A 24,313-nucleotide genomic window follows, 5' to 3' on the forward strand; every position below is an offset into this window, starting at 1 on the left:
TTGCGGGCGTCTGAAGGAGCGCGGGTTTCACGTACTTTGGAAATCCTTCGGGTTCACGCTCGGGTTCCCCTTAGTTCCATCTTGACCCTCCCCCGGGCTTTGGAGGCGGCCCTGCCCACGCGCCGCCCGCAGGCAGCCGCGGGCCGGGCAGGGTCCCGGCGGCCGTCTCCGGGGCGGGGCTGGGCGGAGGTGCGCACCCGCCCCGCACCTGGCCGTCGGGACCGGCTCCCGGGAGCCAGTCGCCTGCTCCTGCCGCCCTCCGGGGCCAGAGCGCCGGGCCCCGCCGGGGGCGGACGGTGCACGTGCGGGCGGGCGGCCCCGGCGCCAGGGGCGGGGCACCCGGAAGCACGCGTGGACTCGCCGCGCCGAGCCCGGCCGGCCGGGGGGCGGCGGGGACGGCGTGGGGAGGTGGGCGCACGCCCCGGCGGCGGCGGCGGGCCGCGCTCACAGGTGGGCGGTGGCGACGGGGCGCGGCGGAGCGGAGCCGAAGTCGCCGGGACCTCAACCATCACGCCGGGAGCCCTGCCGAGTAGAGACCCGGGCACGCGTCCGCGCCGGTGGAGGAGCCGACCCTTCTCCCTCCGCTTTGGCGTCTCTGGCTGCAGCGGCACCTCGGCTCCGACACGCAGGTAACTTCTCTCCCAAGGTCATTCCTCGGGCGGGGCGGCCCTCGCCGCCCGCCCACGTCCTCACGGTGGTACGGGCGGGAGAGGCGAGCCGGAGAGGCTGGGCTGGACGGCCACCCCGCACGCTGCCGGGCAGCCGGTGGCTTTCCCAGAGCCGGGTCCTAGGCCCCAACGTGGCGTCTCTGCCGGCAGCCCCGAGGGTGAGCTTCCCTCCGCGCCCATGTTCGGGCGGGGACCGGTCTGCCCTCCTGAGCCGGCACCGACAGGGGCGCGCAGCCACCCGCGTCCCGGCTGTCCCGGGCGGCGTGGTCGGCTGTCGCCATGGGAACGACTGGTGCTCAGTAGCCTGCCCTGTTGGGATCGGGCGGCCCAAAGCCCCTAGACCCCTACTGCTCACTGTCAGGCCAACTAGAATCAGAAAAGCCTGATGAAAATGGGAGCGCTGCCCCTCTTCTCATTTTTGATTTCTCAGGCGTTGGCGGTAGGTGAGAGAGGCGTGAATGTGTTTACAAGATGTTGTGTTCTTTCCTCCTTTACCTTCTGAGGACTTCTTACGCCTCATGGTGACAGGTGGGAATTATGATAAAGAAGGGCAGTTTGAAGCCAGTGAAGAAAAACAAATCGGAAGAACCTGAATTGGAGCCCCTGTGCTGCTGCGAGTACATAGATCGAAATGGGGAGAAAAACCACGTGGCTACTTGTTTGTGTGATTGCCAAGATCTGGATGAAGGGTGTGAGAGGTAAAAGCAGAGTGTTTCTGTTGCTGACTTCATTGGTCCTTTTGAGAACTACCATGTCTGCCTTCAGCGTAGCCATCCCAAACACTAGTTTGCTTTTGATTGTTTTCCTAGGATCTAAAATTGAGAGTTGTCTTCTGTGTGAAAGGTAAGGATTTTATAAAGATGAATTAGTCTTGCACAGCTGAGTTTACTAAAACCTTATTTTTCATTTAAAGGGATAAGATGGACAGAACAGCAGATAAAGGGGTAGTAGGCAAATTAAATGTATAAAATAATGCAGCCCAGCAGAATCTGTAATTTTAAAATGAACATAGTACCAGAAGTGCCTAAATTCTTAGTGATCTCAGCATTTAGAGGCGACCACTTGGGACCAGACTGCATCTGGCCACAAAGCGCCTTCAAGGTTGAAAGATCACTTTCCTGCCGTTGGAATTTGTCTCAGCCTTGTCTCTGGGGAGAAAACCTAGCTAGAAAACAGGTCCCTCTCCTGGTCTGGCTATTTTCAACATGAGTGACAACACTGTTTTGTTAGATGCTATTGTATCTGGCTTTCATTTTCACTATTAATCCAAGTGATGGAAATTACTATCCAGAAAGATAGTTTTTAACATCACTGGAAAAACTTTGTATCAAACAGTAATCTGGCTTTTATCAAAAGCATTTTCTAATTAATATATTTAAAAACTGTTGTCATATGGAAAGCATAATGTGGAAAGAATAAGGATGTCAGAAACTTGCTTTTTGCATTAACAACTACTGCTTAAAAAGTCATTGCAATGGCAAGTTGCTGACTTAGAGCTTGCTGCATAAATTTAGCATGAAACGCTGTGGTCTCATACTAACCTTGACACCTGGATACCCCACACCGTTTTGTAATTCTTACTTGATGGTGTCTGTAGTCTTTTTCACAGGTGTCTATAAATATAGTTTCTTTAGACTTAGTCTAAGATCCATGAGAAAATGGAGCACTTTGGCTAATGAATGGAGAAATGATGCTGCTTTCATAATCTCCATCACTCAAGATCGCAGCTCTTCCATTAACCTTCTAGCTCTTCCTCCCTCCCAGCCCTGAGACCTGGGCTGTCCCTGTGTTCTCTCCTCTGCCCCCCATACACGTCTCTGGAGATAGGCTCCCTGCATGTCTACTCTCCTGCTGCTCGCTCTGACTCCCATATATGTAGTTATCTCCCACTTCCAAGTTCTAGCCCTACCTTTTTAAAATTGTCTAAAATCAGGGTGATTATTCCTTAAACTGTTCCTTTCCTCACTAGCCTAAGTACGCAAAAGAAGTCAACAATACCATGTGTCCTCCAAGCTCAGTCATTTGACTAATACTAGTTTGATCTCCATTCTTCCCCATGCAGACAGACCCCCTGCCCCTATTAAACTAGTTCACTCCCTGGGCTTAGGACGAGGTTTGTGCTATACACAAGTCTGTCCCCTGGAACGCCTCCTCCCTTCTTCACTGGTACAAGTGCCAGCCAGTTGTCATGGTAGAGCACGGATCCCACTTTTTCCACCAAGACTCCTCTGATGACTGCACCCGGCAGTGCGCTCTCCTTTGAGCAGTTGTTAGGCTGTCTGACCATAATAGTTCATTGAGTGATTTTGCTGCTTGGTCACTCACCTACAAATTTTTGAGTTGCCATGTTGTCTTGTTTTCCTAATGGTATTGTGAACTTTTTTTTTGAGAGTTTTATGTCTCTACACCCATCCAAGTCTAAACAGTACTGGTATTGAATGTGTATGTTTATATATGCTTGTTTCATGGAGAAAAATTTTAACTGTATAATATCTAAACATTATCTTCTGGTTCATATTAAAAAATGACACATGAATTTGAAAATAGCATATTTAGTAGGCGGGAAGTAGAATACTTGACCTTTGGCCTCTTTTATCATTTATCCTGCTGTTTGGCATGCAGAATTAAAAACCTCAGTGGTTTTTAATTCACCAAACCCATACGAAGTGCTTTCTCTTTCTGAACAGATGGATTACATGTAAATCCGTGCAGCCAGAGACTTGTGAGAGAATCATGGATACGATTTCTGATCGCCTTCGAATTCCTTGGCTTCGAGGAGCCAAAAAAGTCAACATTAGCATTATTCCCCCTCTCATCCTCCTGCCCATCCTCCTCTGGGTGGCTTCCTGGCATTTCTTTATGGGAGTGGTCGTTTTAACCTCGCTCCCTGTGCTGGCCCTGTGGTACTACTACCTCACTCACAGACGGAAGGAGCAGACTCTGTTCTTCCTGAGCCTCGGGCTGTTCTCTCTGGGCTACATGTACTACGTGTTTCTGCGGGAAGTCGTTCCCAAAGGGCGCGTGGGGCCCGGTCAGCTGGCTCTTCTCACCTGCGGGTTAGTTCTCATCCTCTTAGCCTTGTACAGAGCCAAGAAGAATCCAGGCTACCTCAGAAATCCGGCAAGCAAGGACAGATGTCTAGGCAGCAGCCAGACTGAGTGTCTGAACAGAAAAGGGCAGAAGACCCCGGGGTTCCCGGGCGCGGGCGTGTTGGGCGTTCTCAACAACCGCACTCTGAAGGAGGATCGGAAGGGCTTGTTGGCTGCGAGCCCCACCAAGGTGAAGGAGGACTGGTGTGCCAAGTGCCAGCTGCTGCGGCCAGCCCGGGCGTGGCACTGCCGGGTGTGTGGCATCTGTGTGAGGAGAATGGATCATCACTGTGTCTGGTATGTGGGAAAAATCTGGAGGCTTGCTAAGTGTAAATTCACGTGAGACCATCCGTGTTTGAGCTTCCTTTGTATCATCCTGAAATCTCTTTGCTTCCCAGCCTCCCATCTTAGAGGGATTTGTGGCCTGTTAGGATATTCCACCTTGGTCATCAGTTTTTCCAAGTTCTACGAATTTAGTTCTTTCACTGTCCATTTTCCTAAAGTGTTTTTTTTCTTTTTCCGTTTTTGCTGTTCTCTCTTGAGCTGCCTCTCATTTATCTTCTCCTTTCTAAAAGAGAAGCGTCTACAGTTGAATGATTTTTTTAAAAAAGAATTTATTGAAATTATTATAGGCATGTTTCCTTTTGAACCCGGTTCAAGCATAGGTTCCCATATTTTTAGGGGACTCTTGTCCTCTCACCATATATCTAGTCCACGTTATTGAGGTGAGGTCTTGGCTGTTGGCAAGACGTGGGCTTTTTGGTTACCTACCCTCTGGCCAGTGACAAATGATATGTCAGGCCTGTAAGATATAAAGTGCAACTGGTACATTTAATGTTGCAGTTTACTGAGTAAATCTTAAACTAAAGGTGGTATAATTAATTCAAATGTGACTGTTCTAAGTAGTATGTTTGCAGCTTTTCACTTTAAAGCAGTGAAGGTCACTGAGTTATGCTTTTTATGACTAGGCCTCTGGTTATGTGGCACCTGCCCCTCAGAAGGGGATGTCAGAGAGGGTGAGTGAGGTGTAGGAAGGACAGGCGGGCATCGCGGCGAGCCGCCAGTGCGGGCTCAGGACGGGCAGCTCTCTCCTGGGGCTTCGTCTTTAGCAGTAAATAGGTATTTTCATTTTCAGACTTTTCACTTTTTTTGTCATTTCTCCCCCCGCCCCCCCCCCCCGTCTCCCTCTTTCTCTCCCTCTCCCTCTCTCTCTCTCACTCCCCCCACCTTTCCCTCTCTGAGTATGTGGCCCATTTACAAGTGCACTTTGCAGAAGGCCTGACAGTCTCGACCAAAAGAAGATTTCTGTTTACTGGGGCCTCCTGTCCTACATGTTCTACAAACGGCTGTGACCCAGACTCTTCTTACCTGAGAGAGAAGTAGTTTACCTGTAGGAGTTGTCCATCCTGCACCATGTTTCTAACTTTTTTTTTTTACCTTTTTCCTCTTCTTTTTATTTTCTTTCTTTTTTAAAAAGTTACTTGTCAATTTTAGAAGAGAGGAAGGAAGAGAGAGAGACAAAGAGAAACATCAATCTGTTTCTGTATGAGCTCTGACTGGGGATCAAACCAGCAACCTCTCCATATCAGGGCCATGTTCCAATCAACTGAACTGTCCAGCCAGGATTGATTGACTCCCTTCCCTTATTCCCTTCCCTTCCCTTATTCCCTTCGCTCTCCTTCCCTTATTTCCTTCCCTTCCCTTCCCCCCTTCCCTTATTCCCTTCCCTTCCCTTATTCCCTTTCCTTATTCCCTTCCCTTCCCTTCCCTTATTCCCTTCCCTTTCCTTCCCTTATTTCCTTCCCTTCCCTTATCCCCTTCCCTTATCCCCTTCCCTTATTCCCTTCCCTTCCCTTCCCTTATTCCCTTCCCTTCCCTTATTCCTTTCCCCTCTCCCCTCTCCCCTCCTCTCCCCTCCCCTCCTCTCCCCTCCCCTCCCCTCCCCTCCCCTCCCCTCCCCTCCCCTCCCCTCCCCTCCCCTCCCCTCCCCTCCCCTCCCCTCCCCTCCCCTCCCCTCCCCTCCCCTCCCCCTCCCCTCCCTTCCCCTCCATCTTTCTCTCTTTTTCTCTTTCTCTCTCCTCCCTCCCTCCCTCCCTTTTCTATTTTTTTTTTAATATGTTAGGTTGACATTGTTCACCAAACTCGACCATGTTTCTCATCTCTTGGGATCTTTTTATTTATATACATTTAACACATATTTTCTGATGCTGTGTAACACTTCTGATTTAGTGTTTTTGTTTTCCTTTTTTCTTTCATTTTTCTTCTTTTGGTTAATTTTTAAAGAAATTAAATTTATGGGATGACATTGGTCCATAAGAAAATATAAGTTTCAGGTAAACATCTCTGTAGCATTTGAAATGTTGATTGCATTGTGTGCCCATCACCCAAAGTCAAATCATTTTCCATCATAAGTTTTCATAACTCTGCTATCACTTTTTCCATATCGTGGTGATTCCTACACTGATTCTCTTTATAGTTGGGGAATACACTTCACTTATTAATATTTAGAAAGATTTGTCACCCAGATTCTGCTTTTTATTTAGTCTTGTCCTTAAACTAATTATATGATTTTACATTATAAAGAGTAGAGACTCAAGTATTATATCGCTCAGTGGACAAGTTTTTAAGTTCCTAAAACTGAAAAATAAGAAGACTTTTTAATAACTGAAATACACACTATTCCTGTTTTTAAAGCTTTTTTATTATGTGAGTGATGCAGAGAACATTTTAAAACATGTTTGCTTTCCTTCCACCGTGCTGTTTTGAGGATCAATAGCTGTGTTGGAGAATCAAATCATCACGCATTTCTACTGGCCCTTTCGATCTTCCTGCTCACCTCGGTGTATGGGATCACGCTGACCTTGGACACCATTTGCAGAGATAGAAGTGTCTTCACAGCTCTCTTCTATTGTCCTGGAGTTTACGCAAATTACAGGTGAGAAGGCCGATACCGCAGCAAGGAGGCCCAGGGAGAGGCAAGGGATGTTGCCATTATTGTAAGTGGCTGTGATTTGCTACTAGGTTAGGAATTCTCAACCAAAATGCAGGACAGGTTATGGGGCTTTTGGGTATCCCTGAAATTGCCAACAAATTTGTGCAGTTTATAGCTGCTTTTTCTAGGGTGATGTCAAAAGGATCATTGCCCCTTAAAAAGTGAGGAACTACTGTATAAGTAGGACCATCCAGGCTTAACCAGGGACTTCCAGGGTCAGTGACCACTCACACATAAGATACTTGCAGAAAGCCAGACACAAGTAAATGACAGTGACACTAAAACAAACCAGCAGACCCAGGATATATATGTGGTCCATTTTGTCATAAAATGCCCAAGTCCTCACTTTATTTATGCTTTCTGGTGCTTTTTAGCCCAATCTTAATTTACTGCTTCTGACCCTTTTGTGAAGTCCTTACAATCGCTAACCTTTCTTTTCTATTTAACCTCTATTGTTTTTCCTGTTCTACTTTTTTTTTTTTAATTACCAGTCATGATTACTGTAGTATCTAGGTCAAAATACCTTCAGCATCATTCGTCTGGGCACATTTCTGTGTGGTAGAGGTTTCCGTGCTTTGGAAGAAGCGGGTTTCTCAGCGTTGGCCCGAGCCAGTCCTGCCCCGAAGGGCACGGGCTTCCGCCTCTGCTCTGGTTCCCCACCGTTGCCTCTGCCGTGGTTGCCGCGGTGTCTGCTCTGTCTGGGGGGGTGGCTTTGCCCCCATGGTCCTTTCCTTTCTCCTTTTTGCTTTCAGAACAACCCCTGCTTTATCAGCACAGGCCCCTGTGCAGGTATTGGTTTGCATTAGTCCATGGACAGATCTCCCCATTACCTGTAGACCGATGGTATTTTCACTGCCGCTCCGCCAGAAACTTCGTGCTGGTTTGCGAAAGAGTTAACCACCCTGATGTACAGAGATGACAGAGTTCTTCATACAACATCAGGGTGGTTAACTCTTTCATGGACCAGCAGGAAATTTCTGGCGGACCAGCACTTGAATTTGAAAACCAATGATCTGGACAGCTCCGGGCATTATTAGAATAGATTGGTCCTCCTCGTTAGGGGTAAGTTCCTTTTTCTTCATGTTGAGTCTTAGTAGGTTGTGAAAGTCTTCAGTAGCTATTATTCTTTTTTTTTTTTAATTTTTATTTTTTATTTTTTACAGAGTCAGAGAGTCAGAGAGAGGGATAGACAGGGACAGACAGACAGGAATGGAGAGAGATGAGAAACATCAATCATTAGTTTTTTGTTGCAACACCTTAGTTGTTCATTGATTGCTTTCTCATATGTGCCTTGACCGTGGGTCTTCAGCAGATCGAGTAACCCCTTGCTCAAGCCAGCGACCTTGGGCTCAAGCTGGTGAGTTTTGCTCAAACCAGATGAGCCCGTGCTCAAGCTGGCGACCTCGAGGTCTCAAACCTGGGTCCTTCGCATCTCAGTCCGACACTCTATCCACTGCGCCACTGCCTAGTCAGGCAGTAGCTATTATTCTTAATAGGCTGTGACAAACGTCTAAAGCAGAGCGTGCCTGTGTTATAAAACATGAGTGTGCAGACATTCTGTGGGCCCCTTAAAATAGCCCCGCCGTTGGTTCTCACTGCTCTGTGTGTGTGGTTCAGATCCGCCAGTTGAGCCTCAGTCCTCCTCACCTTTGTGGTGATTTAATCATATCTGAGTTCCCTTCAGCTTATTAAATAAAGATCCTGAATGAATTTATTTCCACCTAACTCATTAGCAAATGTTCAAATGAAAATAATCAATTGGCAGACTTTAGTCGGCAGCCTCTCCTCAGTCTTCATGAGCTGCAAGGTGCTTTCTGGCCCTTGTGGTGTTTTGGCTTTAGGACACGGATCTGAAAGGTGCTGGTGCTCCTGCCAGCTCACGTGCAAAGGCTCTGGTGTTGGGGGTTGTCTCTGCGTTTGTGTTCATCACAGGGGCTGACAGTGGAGATTCAGAGCTTCCCACCCACGGCTTCCTTGAGGGTGTTTGTAGCCATCTTCCGGAGCTTTGTTTTCTTCTGAGTTAAGAACGAATTAGGAATTATTCATTCATTCAGCACACAAATTTTGATCCCTGTTATGTCAGGGTCTGTGTTGGTTGTGTGGGGGATACAAAATACAAATAATAGTCCTTGCTATTCTAGTAAAAACACTAGAAAACAAGGCACCAATAATTAAAAACTTCAACAGGACATGTTAATTAATAGTCGTAATTTAAGTAGTTATTGGTGTTTTGAGGATAGAAAAGTGTCTTCTGGTGGGATAATTGGCGGAGGCGAGGCCTCCGGTGGGGTAACCACGGAAGGCGGGGTAACCACGGAGGGCGGGGTAACCACGGAAGGCGGGGTAACCCGGGGTGGCGAGGCCTCCGGCGGGATGATTGGAGAGGGTGCCGAAGTCCTCAGTGGTAAGCACTACATGAGTGGATGTTAGAACAGTGACAGCTCTCTGAATGGGAAAAGCTCAGCAGCGCTGACCTGCCCACGCCCCCTCCCCCTCCCCCTCCCCAGCTCGGCTCTGTCCTTCACCTGCGTGTGGTACTCTGTGATCATCACAGCTGGCATGGCCTACATCTTCCTGATCCAGCTGATAAACATCAGTTACAACGTGACCGAGAGGGAAGTGCAGCAGGCCCTTCGACAGAAGACGGGGCGCCGGCTCCTGTGCGGGCTCATCGTGGACACAGGCCAGTACAACAGGGGCTTCCTGCGGAACTGGCTCCAGTTCTCCACCCTCGGCACTCAGCCGCTCCACCCCCCTGCGGAGGACATTGTCTGAAGTGCCTTCTGTGCGGCTCCGCGGGGCGCCTCCCTCTGCCTCCTGCCGTTTTACACTTCCGTGTCCACGCAGGGTGTTGGTTTTTATCCCTCTGTTTCTTAAAGGCATTATAGGGCCATGCTCAGGTTTAGAGACTGGACTGGAGAAACGAATTTTTCTGACTTCACAACTTGAGACTTTTATATTGAAGCAGTAAAAGTAGAGCCATTCCTTTCCAGTCACCTTGTTAACTAGCTCAGCCACCAGAGGTCGAAAAGGATGTGGATTGCTAATGCACAATTAATTGAAGCAATTCCCAGCCCTTAGTATGGGGGAAGGAGTTCTGGATTAGGATAGTTTCTAAAGGTCCCTCTTTTCATTCCTAATAGCCGTGTGACTGCTTGTGAGTCACTTTCCCAAGTCTCAGATTGATCTGTAAGGGGGGCACTGATGGCTGCTCTGCGACCTCACAGAGCGGTCCTGAGGCGCACGTGAGGGAGGAGGGATGTGGAAAGCACTGAAAAATAATTAAAGCACCAGAAAAGTGTGAAGCATTATTAGGGAAATCCCAGACTGAAAAAAAGTCTGTGGGTCAGAGAATTGAAGCCAATATTAATCTGTTTTCAGCATTTCAGAGTGAAAAAAAGACCCTCAAATACCATGTTGCACAGTTATGGGAATTTCGGAAGTATTAGACATTAACTACTCAAATGGGGTAGAAGATGGCCATGTGGATTTACACTATCATCTGATCTTGAAAGGAGAGTCGATACCAATTATAAAGATAATTATCACTAGTATGTATAATATACAGTGGTCATGAGTTTAGGTGATAAGTTCTAATATTTATCTTATTTCTTAGGTATTTATTGTTTAGATTTACTCTAAATAACTCCAGAGGCATTAGTGCTTTTTCCTCTTTCCATATCTCACCTGGAAAGGTGATAGCCACACTTGTGACAGCTGGAAGGGGAAACAGACACTCCTGCGAAGAACACGTTCCTCTCCTTCCTGGATAGGGTGGCTGGTTAATATCAAGGGCTTGATTTTTTTGTTCACGTGAGTGAGTCAAACACTGTCGCAATAATCTTGTTTTCTGACATTCACATTATTCCCCAACGGGACTCTCTTTGAGGTGTTGATTGACAGCTTCCCCCTTAACTTCACATACTTCTCATTCACCTTTCCCTAGATAAAAGAATCACAGCAGGAGAGAAAAAACAGGGTATATGTGGTTTCCACTAACTAATGGATTCCTGTTCTTACCTAGTTCTTACTAAAATATCAAGTTGTTTCATTAATCGTATCTCAGAACTGAAAATGTATGAAGGAATAAATATTTATGTATAATGGGTTTATTCTGCCACAGAATCAAGATGTAATTTCAGATGGGGGAAAAACCCTGTTGAAATATTTGATTTTGTTCCTGTTTTTTTTTAATTGAATTTATTGGGGTGACATTGGTTAATAAAATTATACAGGTTTCAGGGATACAATTCTATAACACATCATCTGCATGTTGTATTGTGTGCTTACCACTTTGTCAAGTTCTTTTTTCTTTTTTTCAATTCCAAAGGTATTCAGGAGTTCTTTAATGTGCCGTGGCTTATAGGTTTATATGGGGAAAACCTAGCCAGGTTTTCAAGTGTTTGTGCGCATACTGCTATAACAGGAGGTCTATAAACGTCAAGAGCAAATGGCACTACTTCCTGCACTCTGCCCTCCGCAGCTGGCACCGTCCCTAGCTGGGCCATTAGTCAAGGCTGTCCATAAGCCAGCTTGTTGTTGCTCTCCCCAGAGATGGTGTAATGAATGATAGGCACTGTGTTCCCCTGGGATAAGCCAAACAGCAAGTCTGGGGGTGTTAGCAGAGGCTGTGGTTTCTACAGCAATGCATTCTCCCTCTCCTGGTGTCAGGTGTTCATTTGGAATTAACATCATATCTGATAGAACTAATTCTCTTCTGTGTGGGTTTGAGAGAAGAGAGACAGTAATTATGTCAAGGACAGCACATGTGGCCAGAAATCTCTAGTTGTACTCTCTCAAATGCCAGATACCTAGCCAATTCTGATTGTCTAGCAATTGATAATAACATTCATAGAAGCATATAGTCAGTAATTTTAGCCTCTTGACAAATCATTAAAAACAATCAAAATAAGACATGATGACTTGCACCAAAAAGACTAGCCACTTGGGAGAATGATCACCATCTTTGTAACCACATACCCCTAGTAGTAGTGTTGCCTGGTGGTGCGGCTGGGTGTCCCTCACTTGGATAAGGACTCCTTATATATTACTCTGGCTTATTGGAATTAAGAGGCTTGTTTTAGTTTCTTGAGAACTTCATGATGGGTAATTTATGGAAGAAAGCTTTAACCCTTGAAAAGCTCAGTGGTTTTGTGGGGGGTATAAGGCTACTCAAGGATTTGCTCTAAAGTGAGAGCTGACGTCCCACAAGCAGTGCTGTAGGCTCAGGACAGCATTGGCCTAGACTTCTCGACTTTTAAAGCTTTTTATGCCCTGAAACTGTTGGAGGGATTTGGGCCTCTAAAGGACAAAGCCATTGTGAATGAATGAGTCCCACAGAAACATTTGGTGGTGGTGGCGGCCATGGGGTACTGCCTGGCAAAACTATATACCAGCAGTCTCTTGGTCATAGGAGCAAGTCACCGCCAACACCCAACACAATTCCAGATAAGTGGGTTCTCTTCTTCTCTCCCCCATTCTCAGCCTCTATTAATAAACATACTGGATGTGGAGGTTAGTAAATGATCTAATCTAATATATCCTAATCAAGATTACTATCAGGCCAGGTGTGCTATTCCTGGGGAAGAGAAATGGGTCCATTTGAAAGATTCAACAGAAAAATAGTTAAGAATCAGAATTGCATGAAAGAAGAGAATCCTTCAATATTTAAAATGTTTCTGTGACACCCAAGAGTACTTTGCAGTCACAGCTGGGCACATCTGCAGTAAGCTGACCATCAGTACGGCCTCTTGGGTAGGTGTCTCTGCTGCTGCTCGGGTCAGGCCTGAAGCCTTGCTCAGCCGCCGTGTGCAGGGGACTGTAAACTGGTGTCATCCAAGTAACGTTTCCCTTTGGTGAGGGAAATCCTTGTTGTCTTCCACTGGACCCTCTGCCCAGCAGAAAGACTGCTACAAACTTTCTCATGCAATATAGCCTTAGGTACTTCTAATATTTTTAGCAAGAGAAAATTTTCTATGCTAGAATCTTCCACTGCCAGAAAACACAAGGTTCTCTATAATACTGACCATCTGCTTAATAAATTATATTTCCATTGGGTAGGACATTAGATTTTTATTATAAAACTCAACTAATGTAAGCAAAAATATGACATACAAGCAGTTTTAACCAGGATTAAGGTTTGTCAAGTTTAAAAGTCTCTTTAACCTAGTCAAGCAGGTTTATACGACTTAACTTTATTTTAGCCATATTCTGGTACCCTGCCTTTCCGAAGAGCACCTCTTCAAATAAGCAGTGGCTGGCACAGACTTCTGCTTGAGGCACCTGTTTAGAATCTGGGTCTCGTCAGCAGCTCCACTGGTGTGCCATTTTGTATTGAGCCCAGTGAAGGGGACGCAGGGCGAGGGGATCTGAGCTAACTCAGCGCTGAATCAAAGTCAGTCTGTTCCTGTAAATGTTTGCTGTGACAGTTCCGTACCATCAGCTCACTTTGGGTCCTGTTGCCGATGGACATGTTTCCCCACTTCATTCTGCGCTGAGCGTTTCACTGTAGTATGAGTGCTCAGTGAGGACGCATTTCCTTGAGGCAGTGGCTATTTCTGAGGTGGGCTTGTGACTTCTTACTGCTCTAGCCTTCCTGCGGACACCTTTCACTTAAACTGATGCTTTCAAGGCAAAGCTTTAAAAGCAGGTGGCATCACTGACAAGATGACAAGTTACAGAACTTGCAAGAAGCTCAACTCATCCTGTGGTCTCAGTGATTTGGTGGTTTGAGTTGTTAGAGCTTTTGAACCTTTTCATTCGATTAATTGTCTAGGTTGGATGTTATTGACTAAAGGAAATTTAGGAATGTTTATTTAATATTAAACAATATTTAATGTAACTGGCTCAGCAACATTAAAGGGGATTTCTGAAGCCAACTTTGGAAACTATGGGCTAAACATTTTTCACTGTTTTTATTCTTGTATTCATATCTTCATATCACCTCAGACTCAGACACAAGGCCTTTCAAATGGAGATTTAAGAAATTACTGCCATTTATGTAAAATAATGTACTGTGACCAAGTTATTTAAATGAAAAATAAAGCGCTTTCTTTAAGGAAACAATTTGGTGTTTCTTTTTTTTTTTTTTTTTTTTTTTGTATTTTTCTGAAGCTGGAAACGGGGAGAGACAGTCAGACAGACTCCCGAATGCGCCCCTCCGGGATCCACCCCGCACGCCCACCAGGGGCGCCGCTCTGCTCCGGGGCGTCGCTCTGCCGCGACCAGAGCCACTCTAGCGCCTGGGGCAGAGGCCAAGGAGCCATCCCCAGCGCCCGGGCCATCTCTGCTCCAATGGAGCCTTAGCTGCGGGAGGGGAAGAGAGAGACAGAGAGGAAGGGGGGGGGGTGGAGAAGCAAATGGGCGCTTCTCCTGTGTGCCCTGGCCGGGAATCGAACCCGGGTCCCCCGCATGCCAGGCCGACGCTCTACCGCTGAGCCAACCGGCCAGGGCCATACTTGGTGTTTTTTTTGTTTTTTTTTTTTTTAAATTTTTTTTTTTAATTTATTCATTTTAGAGAGGAGAGGGAGAGACAGAGAGAGAGAGAAGGGGGGAGGAGCTGGAAGCATCAACTCCCATATGTGCCTTGACCAGGCAAGCCCAGAGTTTCGAACCGGCGACCTCAGCATTTCCAGGTCGACGCTTTATCCACTGCGCCACCACAGGTCAGGCTACTTGGTGTTTCTTGATGTGTCTCCTGAGATCTGCTCTAAGAAAAGCCTGCGTTATAGCTGGGCTGTCTCTCTGGCTGCCCGGAGTCCCAGCCAGAGGACCTAGCCAACCCCTTGCGGAAACTAGCATTTTCCTGGTGGTTACCTTTCAGGTTTGTAGGCCAGGGACGCTGCCTATCAGGCATTTTATTAGCAGTAAAGTTTCATATCCTACCTTTAAGATACCCCAACAAGAAATCTAGGCCATTTACTAAGTTTTTTTCCCCCCCTATGTCTCTGTTGAAGGTTCTATAACAAACACATTCTTGCTGGCTCATTTAGAATATGGACCACTGAAGTCTCAATTTCTAAATGATTCTTGAGGTGAAATAAGAAAATAAAGCTTAAGACAGAAAACTTAAGCTCTATGGGTTTATTTAGGCCCCTGGTATGTTTACTTAAGAGATTCATCCTTACGTACAGGTTTGGTATTAAAATAAAATTGGTATTTGATTTCTGGGTGTTAATATCAGCCAATATTCTCTAACTGTATTACAGTTAAGTATAAACAAGTGATTTAGATGGAAAGAGATTAAATATGTTACTTTTAGTTCCATTTTATTTAGTGACCATTAGTCTTAAAAAGTTTTCATATGATAACTGTGTAATATTAAAGGGAATGGTGTGGGGACAGGGATATTGCAGAAGAAATAAGGTTCAATTTAGGGTGTTTTGTCATATCTGAGTAAATCACACATCTTCCACAGAAAAAGGACAGAAGTCATTTTGCAGGTGGTATAGCTAGATAGTCCTTCTAGGAATTAAGAAACGGTAACAATTTATTGAACCCAGAATTTTACTTTACCAACTCATATTTTCAACTTCCCAAATAATAGTGGCCTCGGGGCTGCCAGGGACTTCTCGCTTTGCTGTACCTACCACTCAGATTTGCTGTGATACCCATGTCTTGTAATGCAACCGGTTTTTTTCTAGCAGATAACTCAGTTCACAGAAGGGAGTGTCTTTATAGTCTTCAGCACAGTCAAGATTAAAACATTCTTTGAATTCAAGATAAATATCTTGAGATACAAGTCAAACTGAACTGAGGTCTAGAAGCCAGATCAAGTATTATTTAGAAGTTGCAATCAGGAACACGAACAGACATTTTAACAAATTGCTGGACTTCCTTTCCGGCTTATTAAGGTGCACTAAAGAGGAGTATCATTGGTGCCCAGTTTCTCTGAAATGACGCTACGCTGTTACCCTTGGCAGCAGCCACAGGGAGTACCTTTTGTTATGTGGGTTTCTAACAGGGGTGAGTTAATTCCTTTGATCCAAGAAGTATCTGATAGAACGCAACCAGGCAGAGGAATGAACGTGTGGATGGGCGGTGCTTGCACAGACGCACTGTGCACCGGTGGGCGTCCGCAGCCGAGGTACCGCATGGCTCGTGTTCACTGCGCACCAGGGACGCCTTACGCAAGGGCCGCATCCCACTGCCGGCAGCACCATGAGTCACAGCACCGCCGGTCTCCGGAAGTCGGGAAGAATTTCAGCTACCCTCCTGCGGAGCTGCTCTCGCCTCTCTTCTCTTTCTCTTTCTTCTTTCATAAACTTTACAAACTTCTTCCACGTCTGAAATGTGATCCAGACGATCCTCCTTTAAGAATCAAGAAAAAAAAAAAAGTGAAATCCTAAGAAGTCAACTCAAGATGGAAAGTCAACTGAGGTACATTAAAAACTTTGTAAGAATAATCCTATGTGAATAAAATAGATTTAAAAGGTATGGGAATCACTATTGGAATTCAGACAGAGAAATGCTGTAAGAAAATAGAGCAACAGAAGTAGATGGGAGTGACTGACGGGTTATTTTTATTTTCCGAGGCGGCGACAGAAACTCTCTGTGAGAAGGTGGCACTCCTGTCCCTACACAAGCATGTTCACACCACAGAAGGCGGGGGCCCGGGGGCCCACCACGTTATGCTCATAGGGAATGACACCCTGTCACCAGAAAAGGCAGGTCACTTGTTTACTTTCAAAGGGAAGTGCATAATAAAATTTAGAACGTTTCTAATGAAGAATGTTTAAAATGACAAAACAAAGGAAAACCTATTGAATAAATTATTCCCTACTAAGTGTAGATTAACTAAAACATCACTGTATTATAAATATTAGTATGGCCGACAGTATGATTTGACTTATATAAAGTTCCCAACCAGGCAAAACTAAACTATAGCCTTGAGGGCTGTATGAAGGTAAAATTAAAAACAAACAAAAAAACTCACAAGGAAATGCTCATCATAAAAATCAGGACAGGCGCTTGCCTTTAGAGGGAAGGGCTAGACTTACGATTGGGAAGAATCTAGTAGGGTCTACTTTTCTGCATTCGTCTTATATGATATTTCACAACAGTGTTAAAAATTGACTTATAAACCTATTTGACAAAGAATACATAATTTCTTTAAGTGTTTCATGTATTTCACATAATTTCATTCTCTTGACAGTCCCTGTGAGGCAGAGAGCAGGCACCCTCCTCACTTTAAAGCTGGGGACCCCGAGTTCAGGGGGTTCCCTATCTAGCTTTCACCCACAGAGTCAGTGGGTGAGCTGGAACTCCGCCTCTGCCTGCTGTCTCTGAATGCCCGGCTCTCCTGGCCTCATCTCATCTTTTCAGACGTTCCAGGCATAGACTATATTGCAGGGCAGTTGTGAAGCCACCGAGTGACTTTCCTCAGAGATAGAGCCTCACCTGTCGCTATGCTCCACTGCGATCTTGTGTTTGCTCTGAGAATCGAGCCTGCCCTCCTTGGCCATGTTAAACCACGCCCTGAATACCTTCTTTTGAAGAAAATACATATTCAGTTTTTGTACTTCATCCTCCAGGTCCACCAGGTACTGGGGGTGAGGAAAGGAACAGAGGTGAATCAAATAATGTCACAGGTAAAGAATTAAACAGTGCAAAGGACAAAGAACCGAAACAAACACAAAGGAACACAGGATACTGCAGGTATAAAGAGAAAACATGGCAACCAAGAAAATATCCTCCGTAGTGTATTAAGGAAATAATGGCACTGGAGGCGTAGAAACAATTCTGAAAGCGAGGGGGTAGGTTTCTAGCAAAATCACTTGAGGACTTACAGTATAAGAAATGAGTATAAAATCAAAAGCTGATATAAAGACACATCGCAATTTATAGACGAACGCTGCGTGAAAAGAAACATGCTTAAGATTTTACACTAAAAAGTGACTTGACATTTTCACATTCATTTCAAAGCAATGAATTGAATTGATTATATTCTTTAAAAACATAAGGACTGGACACTCTGAATTGCATCTGATATTCTAACACAAGATTGAGTAGAGACATGCATTAAAAGCTCCCTTCCCTGTGCCCTTACCTGTAGCCAGGTCCGAATGACTCTCCTAAGTAGTGTTTGTGAATAAAATACATCGGCCTGGGCCGCCTTCCTAGCCAGGCTTTCCTGACTACACTGGAACCAGGCCAGCAGGCATTTCCTCTGCAGGCACAGAGAGTGATGTTCTTCGGCTACCTGGTCAATTGTCAAACAAGGAAAGGAAATTATTCTTTATATCTAGTGATGGGATTCAGCTGGTTTGCACTGGTTTGGCAGAACCAATACCTAATTTTTTGTTGAGTTCGGTGAACCGGTTGTTAAAATGACACTTGTAATCAGGGTTCTCTCTAAGGTGGGTGCCTGGGCCCAATGTGGAAATTACAAATTTACATTCCTTACTCTTTTTTAATGTTCATCTGAGCAACAATGTATTCTAAGCGCCTGTAGTAATGTTCATGCCATCCATGGGTGAAAAAGAATTGCAGTGAAGATGCCAATTGAGAAACAGTATGGAAATATTATTTAAAATATTTTTGATTTTATTGGTTTTTTTGTCAGGTATTATTTAATATTTTTCATTAATATTTTAAAACTCTTAAACTTAATCTAGTTTTGCATACCTTTTATTGTTCCTATTTAACTATTAAATGCATGGAACTATAAACTACCTTTTGATATATTGTTTTTTTATACTTAAAATGGCCATTAGGGCAGAGAGCTGGTTGTTAAATTATTGGAATCCCACCACCGATTATATCTTAGATCACTGAAGAAGGAAACACACATCCCCGTAGCAAATGATGCTGCAAACCACATGTAGCAGTTACTGGAGTAATCTTGAGGACATTCAGACTCTGTCCCAAAAGCTTTGACTATTGACTCTATTGTGTGCACGGTTTTAGATTCACCTCAGGCATAGCCTTTCCATGCTGACTCCCTGAAGACCAGAGGGACTGGCTGGTTATTAGAGCAATGGAATACACAACCTCGAAAGCCGTTATTTCAGTTGCACTGAGTTTTGAAGTGAGTGGCTGGCAACATTCTTAGCTTGTTCTGTTGGAGCTTAGACAGCAACTCCATAACAAACCTCTTTTTTATGTACGTACTTAACCACTGTCTCATTGAGGAAATGCCAATACTGTCAATTGGTTTTGTAGAATGAGCTGTCATCAGCACTGAAATTTAGACATTATCAATAAACCACAAAACCATTTGATAGAAAAATAACATGATGAATAATGTAATGTCTCACCAACTTAAAAAAGTCCAAGCATCATTCTATCAAAATAAGCAAGAGTTTATAGATTTTAAAAAGTAACTGTTATATTCTTTCAATGGGAAAAAATCCTTCCCTTTTTTGTCCTCTCCAATCACACATTTTTCTAAGCCTTGTGTAGCCTCCAGCACTGTGAACGTGATTGAGCCAAGCGATTCTCTTGGCAGCCATACTTGGTCACAGTGACCATCTCAGGAGGGCTCTGTGGCACCGAGACGCTGCCTGTCGAACTCCTCCCAGTCTGGGAGCCAAAAGGCAAGGGCAGCCAGACACACACAGCGCCTGGACCCTTGGTCCTCTGGGAAAACAGACCCAGAAAGAAAATGATTCTCAGACGTACCTTAAAAGGTCTGCAAATGGTCGTTGGAATAAACGGAATGCAACACGAGAAGGGGGAAATTCTGAGTTATTCTAAATTAAAGGACAGTGGCTGGAAAGCGAGAGAAAGAAGTATTGGTCTGTTACTGACGGTGCACGTTCCTTCTATTGCCTGTTGGAACTTAACACTCAGTTCCAGGTGGCCGTTTCCACAGATGACTTCAGCCAGGAGTCGGCTTGTTTACCGTGCACTTTCCAGACTGCCTCCTCCGGCCGGTCCGTGGGAGTGAAAGCTCTGGGACCACAGGCACTGTTTTCTCTACCAGCCAGGCTCCTGACGATGCAGGCTCTGCCCCAGGAACCACCCCTTTTGCTAGCCTTCTGGACTAATAAAACCTCACTTAACAAAGAGTTCATTCATGCAAGCTAATCTTGTTTGTTTAACAAGCACATAGGAGTTTAAGGGAAAATGTTAAACAACCCTTCTGAAGAAAGTGTTATAAACAAACCAGGCACTGTGTAACTGGACCCTTCTCCTTGCTTAATTTTTTTCTATTCCTTTCTGGAAGCCAACTCTGCTAGGTGAAGAAGCTGTCCCTTCCTCTGACTGCCCTCCAGAATTTTTTATTTATTTACTTTCTAACTGTAGGGAATACAGCTGTGTTAGGCTTACTTGCTTGCACTTTACAATGCCGAGTGCATGAGCACGCGGCAGAGCCACGTGTGTGTGTCCGTGTAAGGCTACGGGTGCTTTCCCCCACTGTGAGGGGCCATTTTGTTGTCCATTCGCCTGCTGCCATCAGAAGCAGTTCCCCCTGCCTGTCTGCTCACCTGCCTTGTAAGAATCTAATAAATGGAGTGGCCCAAAGCTTTCCGGCTCTGCAGTTCCTCTACTGTCTGCCTGAATCCAGTGTGAACCTGTGAACCAGCCTGGCCTCCAGAACTTTTTATTTTTTTACTTTCTACTGGCGCTGGGCACCTACATACACCTCTGATTCCTACACAGCACGAAGGCAGCCAGAGCTGGGCAGGATTCTTGGAGGAAGATGGTGCTGAGTTCCACTCCATCTTTGTAACCAATGCAGTGAGTGACTTTGAGCAAGTCAGTTCTCTTTGCTAGGGCTCAGTTCCTTTATGCACAGATGACAGAGATGGAGAGGATTACTAATGTTTCAAAATTCTCTTATCTTACTGTGATAGGCTCAACAGTGGCCCCTCAGGGATGGCCTTGTCCTGATCCCTGGAACCTGTAAATAGGTGACCTTACCTAGTAAAAGGAATTTTGCAGATGTGATTAAGTGGAAGAGCTTATAATGGGGAGAGTATCCTGGATCATATGAGAGTGTCCTAAGTAATCACAAGGATCCTCAGAAGGGGACACCGGGATATCCGGAAGAGACTACAGTGATCTGGGGAAGAGGCTGAGTGCTGGAATGCAGGTGACTCACGTTTAGAAAGGCAAGGAAACAGGTCTCCCCTAGGAACTTCCACAAGGAACTTGCCCAGCTCAGTTGACCTTAGCCTAGTGTAAAGCCAGTAGGCAGGGCCAGAGTCACCATCAGAGCAGCCCGGCCCATGCAGGTTCGCATTGGATTCGGACAGTCAGTAAAGAAACAATGGAGCCAAAAAGTGATAGGCCATTTTCTTTAATTCTAGCTTGCACCCGGCGGGCAAGTAAAAAACGACACACTGGGCTCCAAAACCCACTCACATTCAGTGCTCACAAAGCCACTGACTTATCTGAGTTTCCTAGAATCAAAGGTTTCTAGCTCACCAGCCTTATTCTCCTCAGTTCCCCATCTCCTTCCTTATCCCAGATACAAACTCTGCACAGACTGGCATCTCACTCAGCACTCCGCCATCTTAGCTGCTTCTGCTGGCCTCCTCCACGTGGCCTCCTTCTGCTCTCTGCTCGGCTCCCTCTGCTCTCTCATGCTAATCATCCCAGGAACCAAGAGCGCAAGCTCCCACTCCGTCCCCATTTTATAGTGTAGAAATCCAAACCCTTAATCCAATATACAAAACAGGGAAGTCTCTAATACAAAGTCACTTCTCTGAGGCATGATTGGATTGTACCACCCCACATCAAAACGGGTGGGAAAGGCTTAATCCCAAAACCAAGCCCCAGGCTACAAACACATTAATATCACCTGGGCAACGGCCTCCACCTGGGCAGCTCCACTTTAACAAAGTGAGCATAATATAGTTTATCTGCCCAACACCTAGGAAGTCTGATTTTGGATTTCTGACCTCCAGAATTTTAAGATAATATATCTGTGTTGTTTTAAGCTGTGGGCAGATAAACTATATTATGCTCATTTTGTTAAAGATGGTGCCACCCACGTGGAAGCCCGTTGCCCAGGTGATGGTATTGGTTACCCTTCTTGCTTGGGAAGAGTGTGATTATATTAATGTGTGTTGGGGGCGGGCTGTGGGCAGGCAGGATCCTTGTAGCCTGGGGCTTGGTTTGGGGATACCATTATGCCTTTCCCACCCTTTTTGATGTGGGGTGGTGCACTCTCATGAGGAATCCCATTATGCCTCAGATAAGTGACTTTGTATCAGAGACTTCCTTGTTTGTATATTGGATTAAAGGTTTTGATTTCTACACTATAAAGTGAGGCAGACCAGGAGCTTGCTATCTCTAGGTTCCTGAGATTACCATTCAAGGAGAGAGCAGAGAAAGGCCACATGGAGGAGAGAAGAGGCAGCCAACATGGTGGAGTGCTAAAGGAGAAGCCAATTTGTGTAGAGTTTGTGCACAGAGAAGGAGATGGGGAACAGAGGTGAATGAGACTGGTGAGGTTAGAAACCTTAGATTCTAGGAAACTCAGATAAGTCAGTAGCTTTGTGAGTACTGAATGAGTGGGTTTTGGAGCCCAGTGTGTGTTTTTACTTGCCTGCCGGGTGCAAGCTAGGATTAAAGGTAATAGCCCACTAGTTCTTGGCTCCGTTCTTTCTTTACCGACTGTCTGAATCCAGTGCGAACCTGCATGGGCCAGGTGGCTGTGATGGTGGCCACTGCTACTGGCTTTACATTTGGCATAGTCTGTGGCAGGATTCGAAACAGTTCAGTATGGAGCCACCATCACCACCTTTGTGTGATGGAGTAGAGGACTGGCTGCTGTTATGGTTCCCCATGGCTGTCCTTGTGGGGACCATAGGCTGGCTGAATTTTACAGCCATGCATGAGGAAACCGAGAGCTTTGTCGAAGAGGCTGCCCGGGACCTTCAAACCGAGCAGTGGATGGAGCTGGAGCAAACGCGGGAGAAAGAGATGCCGACCCTGGAGCTGGAGCAAGCACCAGAGGAGGTGGCCGACCAGGTTCGTGAGATTCGCTTGGAAATGGAGCAGCTGCTGGAGGATTCATAGGTTTGTGAGTTGCAGATTGCCCTGGACATTGTGGAGAGCCAGCAGCGGCGGGAGGCTGGGGCTGAGGCCAGAGCTGGGGCTACAAGGCCCGTGGAGCAGAAGGCAGTGGCAGCCCAGGGCTCAAGCCCAGCAGTGGGATCTGATGTTTCCAGTTCCTCTTTGGAGGATGAGGAGAATCGGGCTGGAGTTGCAATCCGCAGTCTCCAGAAGGTGAGAGCCCAGCAGCAAGGAGTACCTACTATGCTCCTGGTAGGTCTGCGATCTTGGGACATAGCGGTGAAAGCCATCATGCTCTCCGGAGCAGAGATGGAAATGCTGACTGCCATTGCCACGTGCTCCTCTTTGGGACAGTGTAAGACCTGCCATGATGGCAGGGATGAAGGGGGTGGCTGAGGCCCCATGTGCTTAGACTGATTCCTGGACTACAACCAGAGTGGGCACTGGCTCCTTTGCTGGATGGACTTATGGATTTTGGACAATATGAAATACCCTGATGGGAGTGGGGCGTGGCTTTGCTGAAGGCCCTTCCTCTGCCCCGGGAAGCTTTTCAAATGGCTAGAAAGAAGGCTTAGGACATTTTGCACTTTTGGCAAAGTGCTCAGAGACTGGTGAAATGTACCTTTGTAATTGTTGAAATTGTATGATTTGTCACGTTGTTGTAATTTGTGTAATGTGCCTAATTTCCTTGCACAGGGATGCTGGTGGTGTAGATTGTGGGTAGTAAAGTGAGCATAGGGGTGGATTGTTTGGCAGATAAAATATATTATGCTTTGTTAAAGATGGCACTGCCCACGTGAAAGACCATTGCCCAGGAGATATTAATGTGTGTGGGGGCGGGCTGTGGGCAGGCAGGATTGCAGCTTGGGGCTTGATTTTGGGACTAAGCCTTTCCCACCCTTTTTGATGTGGGGTGGTGCACTCTCATGAGGAATCCCGTTATGCCTCAGATAAGTGACTTTGTATCAGAGACTTCTTTGTTTATATATTGGATTAAAGCTTTTATTTCTACACTATAAAGTGGGGAAGACTGGAAGCTTGCTTTCTTGGTTCCTGAGATTAGCATTAGAGGAGAGCGCAGAGAAAGGAAAGCAGGCCACGTGGAGGAGAGAAGAGGCAGTCAACATGGTGGAGTGCTAAAGGAAAAGCCAGTTTGTGCAGAGTTTGTGCAGGGAGAAGGAAGGAGATGAGGAACAGAGGTGAATAAGTCTGGTGAGCTAGAAACCTTTGATTCTAGGAAACTCAGATAAATCAGTAGCTTTGTGAGCACTGAATGAGTGGGTTTTGGAGCTCAGTGTGTGTTTTTACTTGCCCTCTGGGTGCAAGCTAGGATTAGAGCTAATGGCCCACCAGTTCCTGGCTCCATTGTTTCATTACCATCTGTCCGAAGCCTATGAGAACCTGCATGGGCCAGGCGGCTGTGAGGGTAGCCACGGCAACTGGCTTTACATAAGCCACTAAGGTTGTAGTAATCTGTTATAATGAGAATAGTAAACAAATACACTTGTATGAACTAGAGAGGCGATTCTCAAAATATGGGGCTCAGACCACTTGTATCAAATCCCCTGGGCTACTTTTTAAAAATGCAGATTCCC

General features: G+C 45.8%; 2 protein-coding genes across 8 annotated transcripts in view; one reads left to right on the top strand and one right to left on the bottom strand.

Annotated features, from left to right (window-relative positions):
- The first annotated feature begins 223 nt into the window (after nt 1–223).
- ZDHHC23 (zinc finger DHHC-type palmitoyltransferase 23) lies at nt 224–13,814 on the top strand. 3 transcript variants are annotated; one of them, XM_066241246.1, is made up of 5 exons: nt 224–629; nt 1,172–1,366; nt 3,356–4,054; nt 6,534–6,692; nt 9,257–13,814. In XM_066241246.1, exons 2-5 carry the CDS (start codon nt 1,206–1,208, stop codon nt 9,522–9,524), a joined length of 1,287 nt encoding a protein of 428 aa, XP_066097343.1. In that variant the 5' UTR covers nt 224–629; nt 1,172–1,205; the 3' UTR covers nt 9,525–13,814. The 3 variants fall into 3 exon arrangements, with proteins under 3 accessions (XP_066097343.1, XP_066097341.1, XP_066097342.1); XM_066241244.1 differs by having other exon boundaries at nt 245–629; nt 6,525–6,692; XM_066241245.1 differs by having other exon boundaries at nt 245–629; nt 1,197–1,366; nt 6,525–6,692.
- Nucleotides 13,815–14,410: 596 nt separating this feature from the next.
- Nucleotides 14,411–24,313, bottom strand: part of CCDC191 (coiled-coil domain containing 191) — an 83,281-nt gene continuing 73,378 nt past the window's right edge. For 3 of the 5 annotated variants that reach the window (XM_066241454.1, XM_066241453.1, XM_066241457.1), the window contains 3 exons: nt 17,797–17,949; nt 17,148–17,293; nt 14,411–16,058 (listed from right to left, as the gene is read on the bottom strand). In XM_066241454.1, the coding sequence (XP_066097551.1) occupies nt 15,914–16,058; nt 17,148–17,293; nt 17,797–17,949 (444 nt within the window). In that variant the 3' untranslated portion in view covers nt 14,411–15,913. The remainder of the gene's footprint in view (nt 16,059–17,147; nt 17,294–17,796; nt 17,950–24,313) is intronic. The other 2 variants (XM_066241455.1, XM_066241456.1) reach the window with 2 other exon arrangements.

This window comes from Saccopteryx bilineata, chromosome 8, assembly GCF_036850765.1.
Source record: "Saccopteryx bilineata isolate mSacBil1 chromosome 8, mSacBil1_pri_phased_curated, whole genome shotgun sequence".
Classification (NCBI taxonomy): Eukaryota; Metazoa; Chordata; class Mammalia; order Chiroptera; family Emballonuridae; genus Saccopteryx; species Saccopteryx bilineata.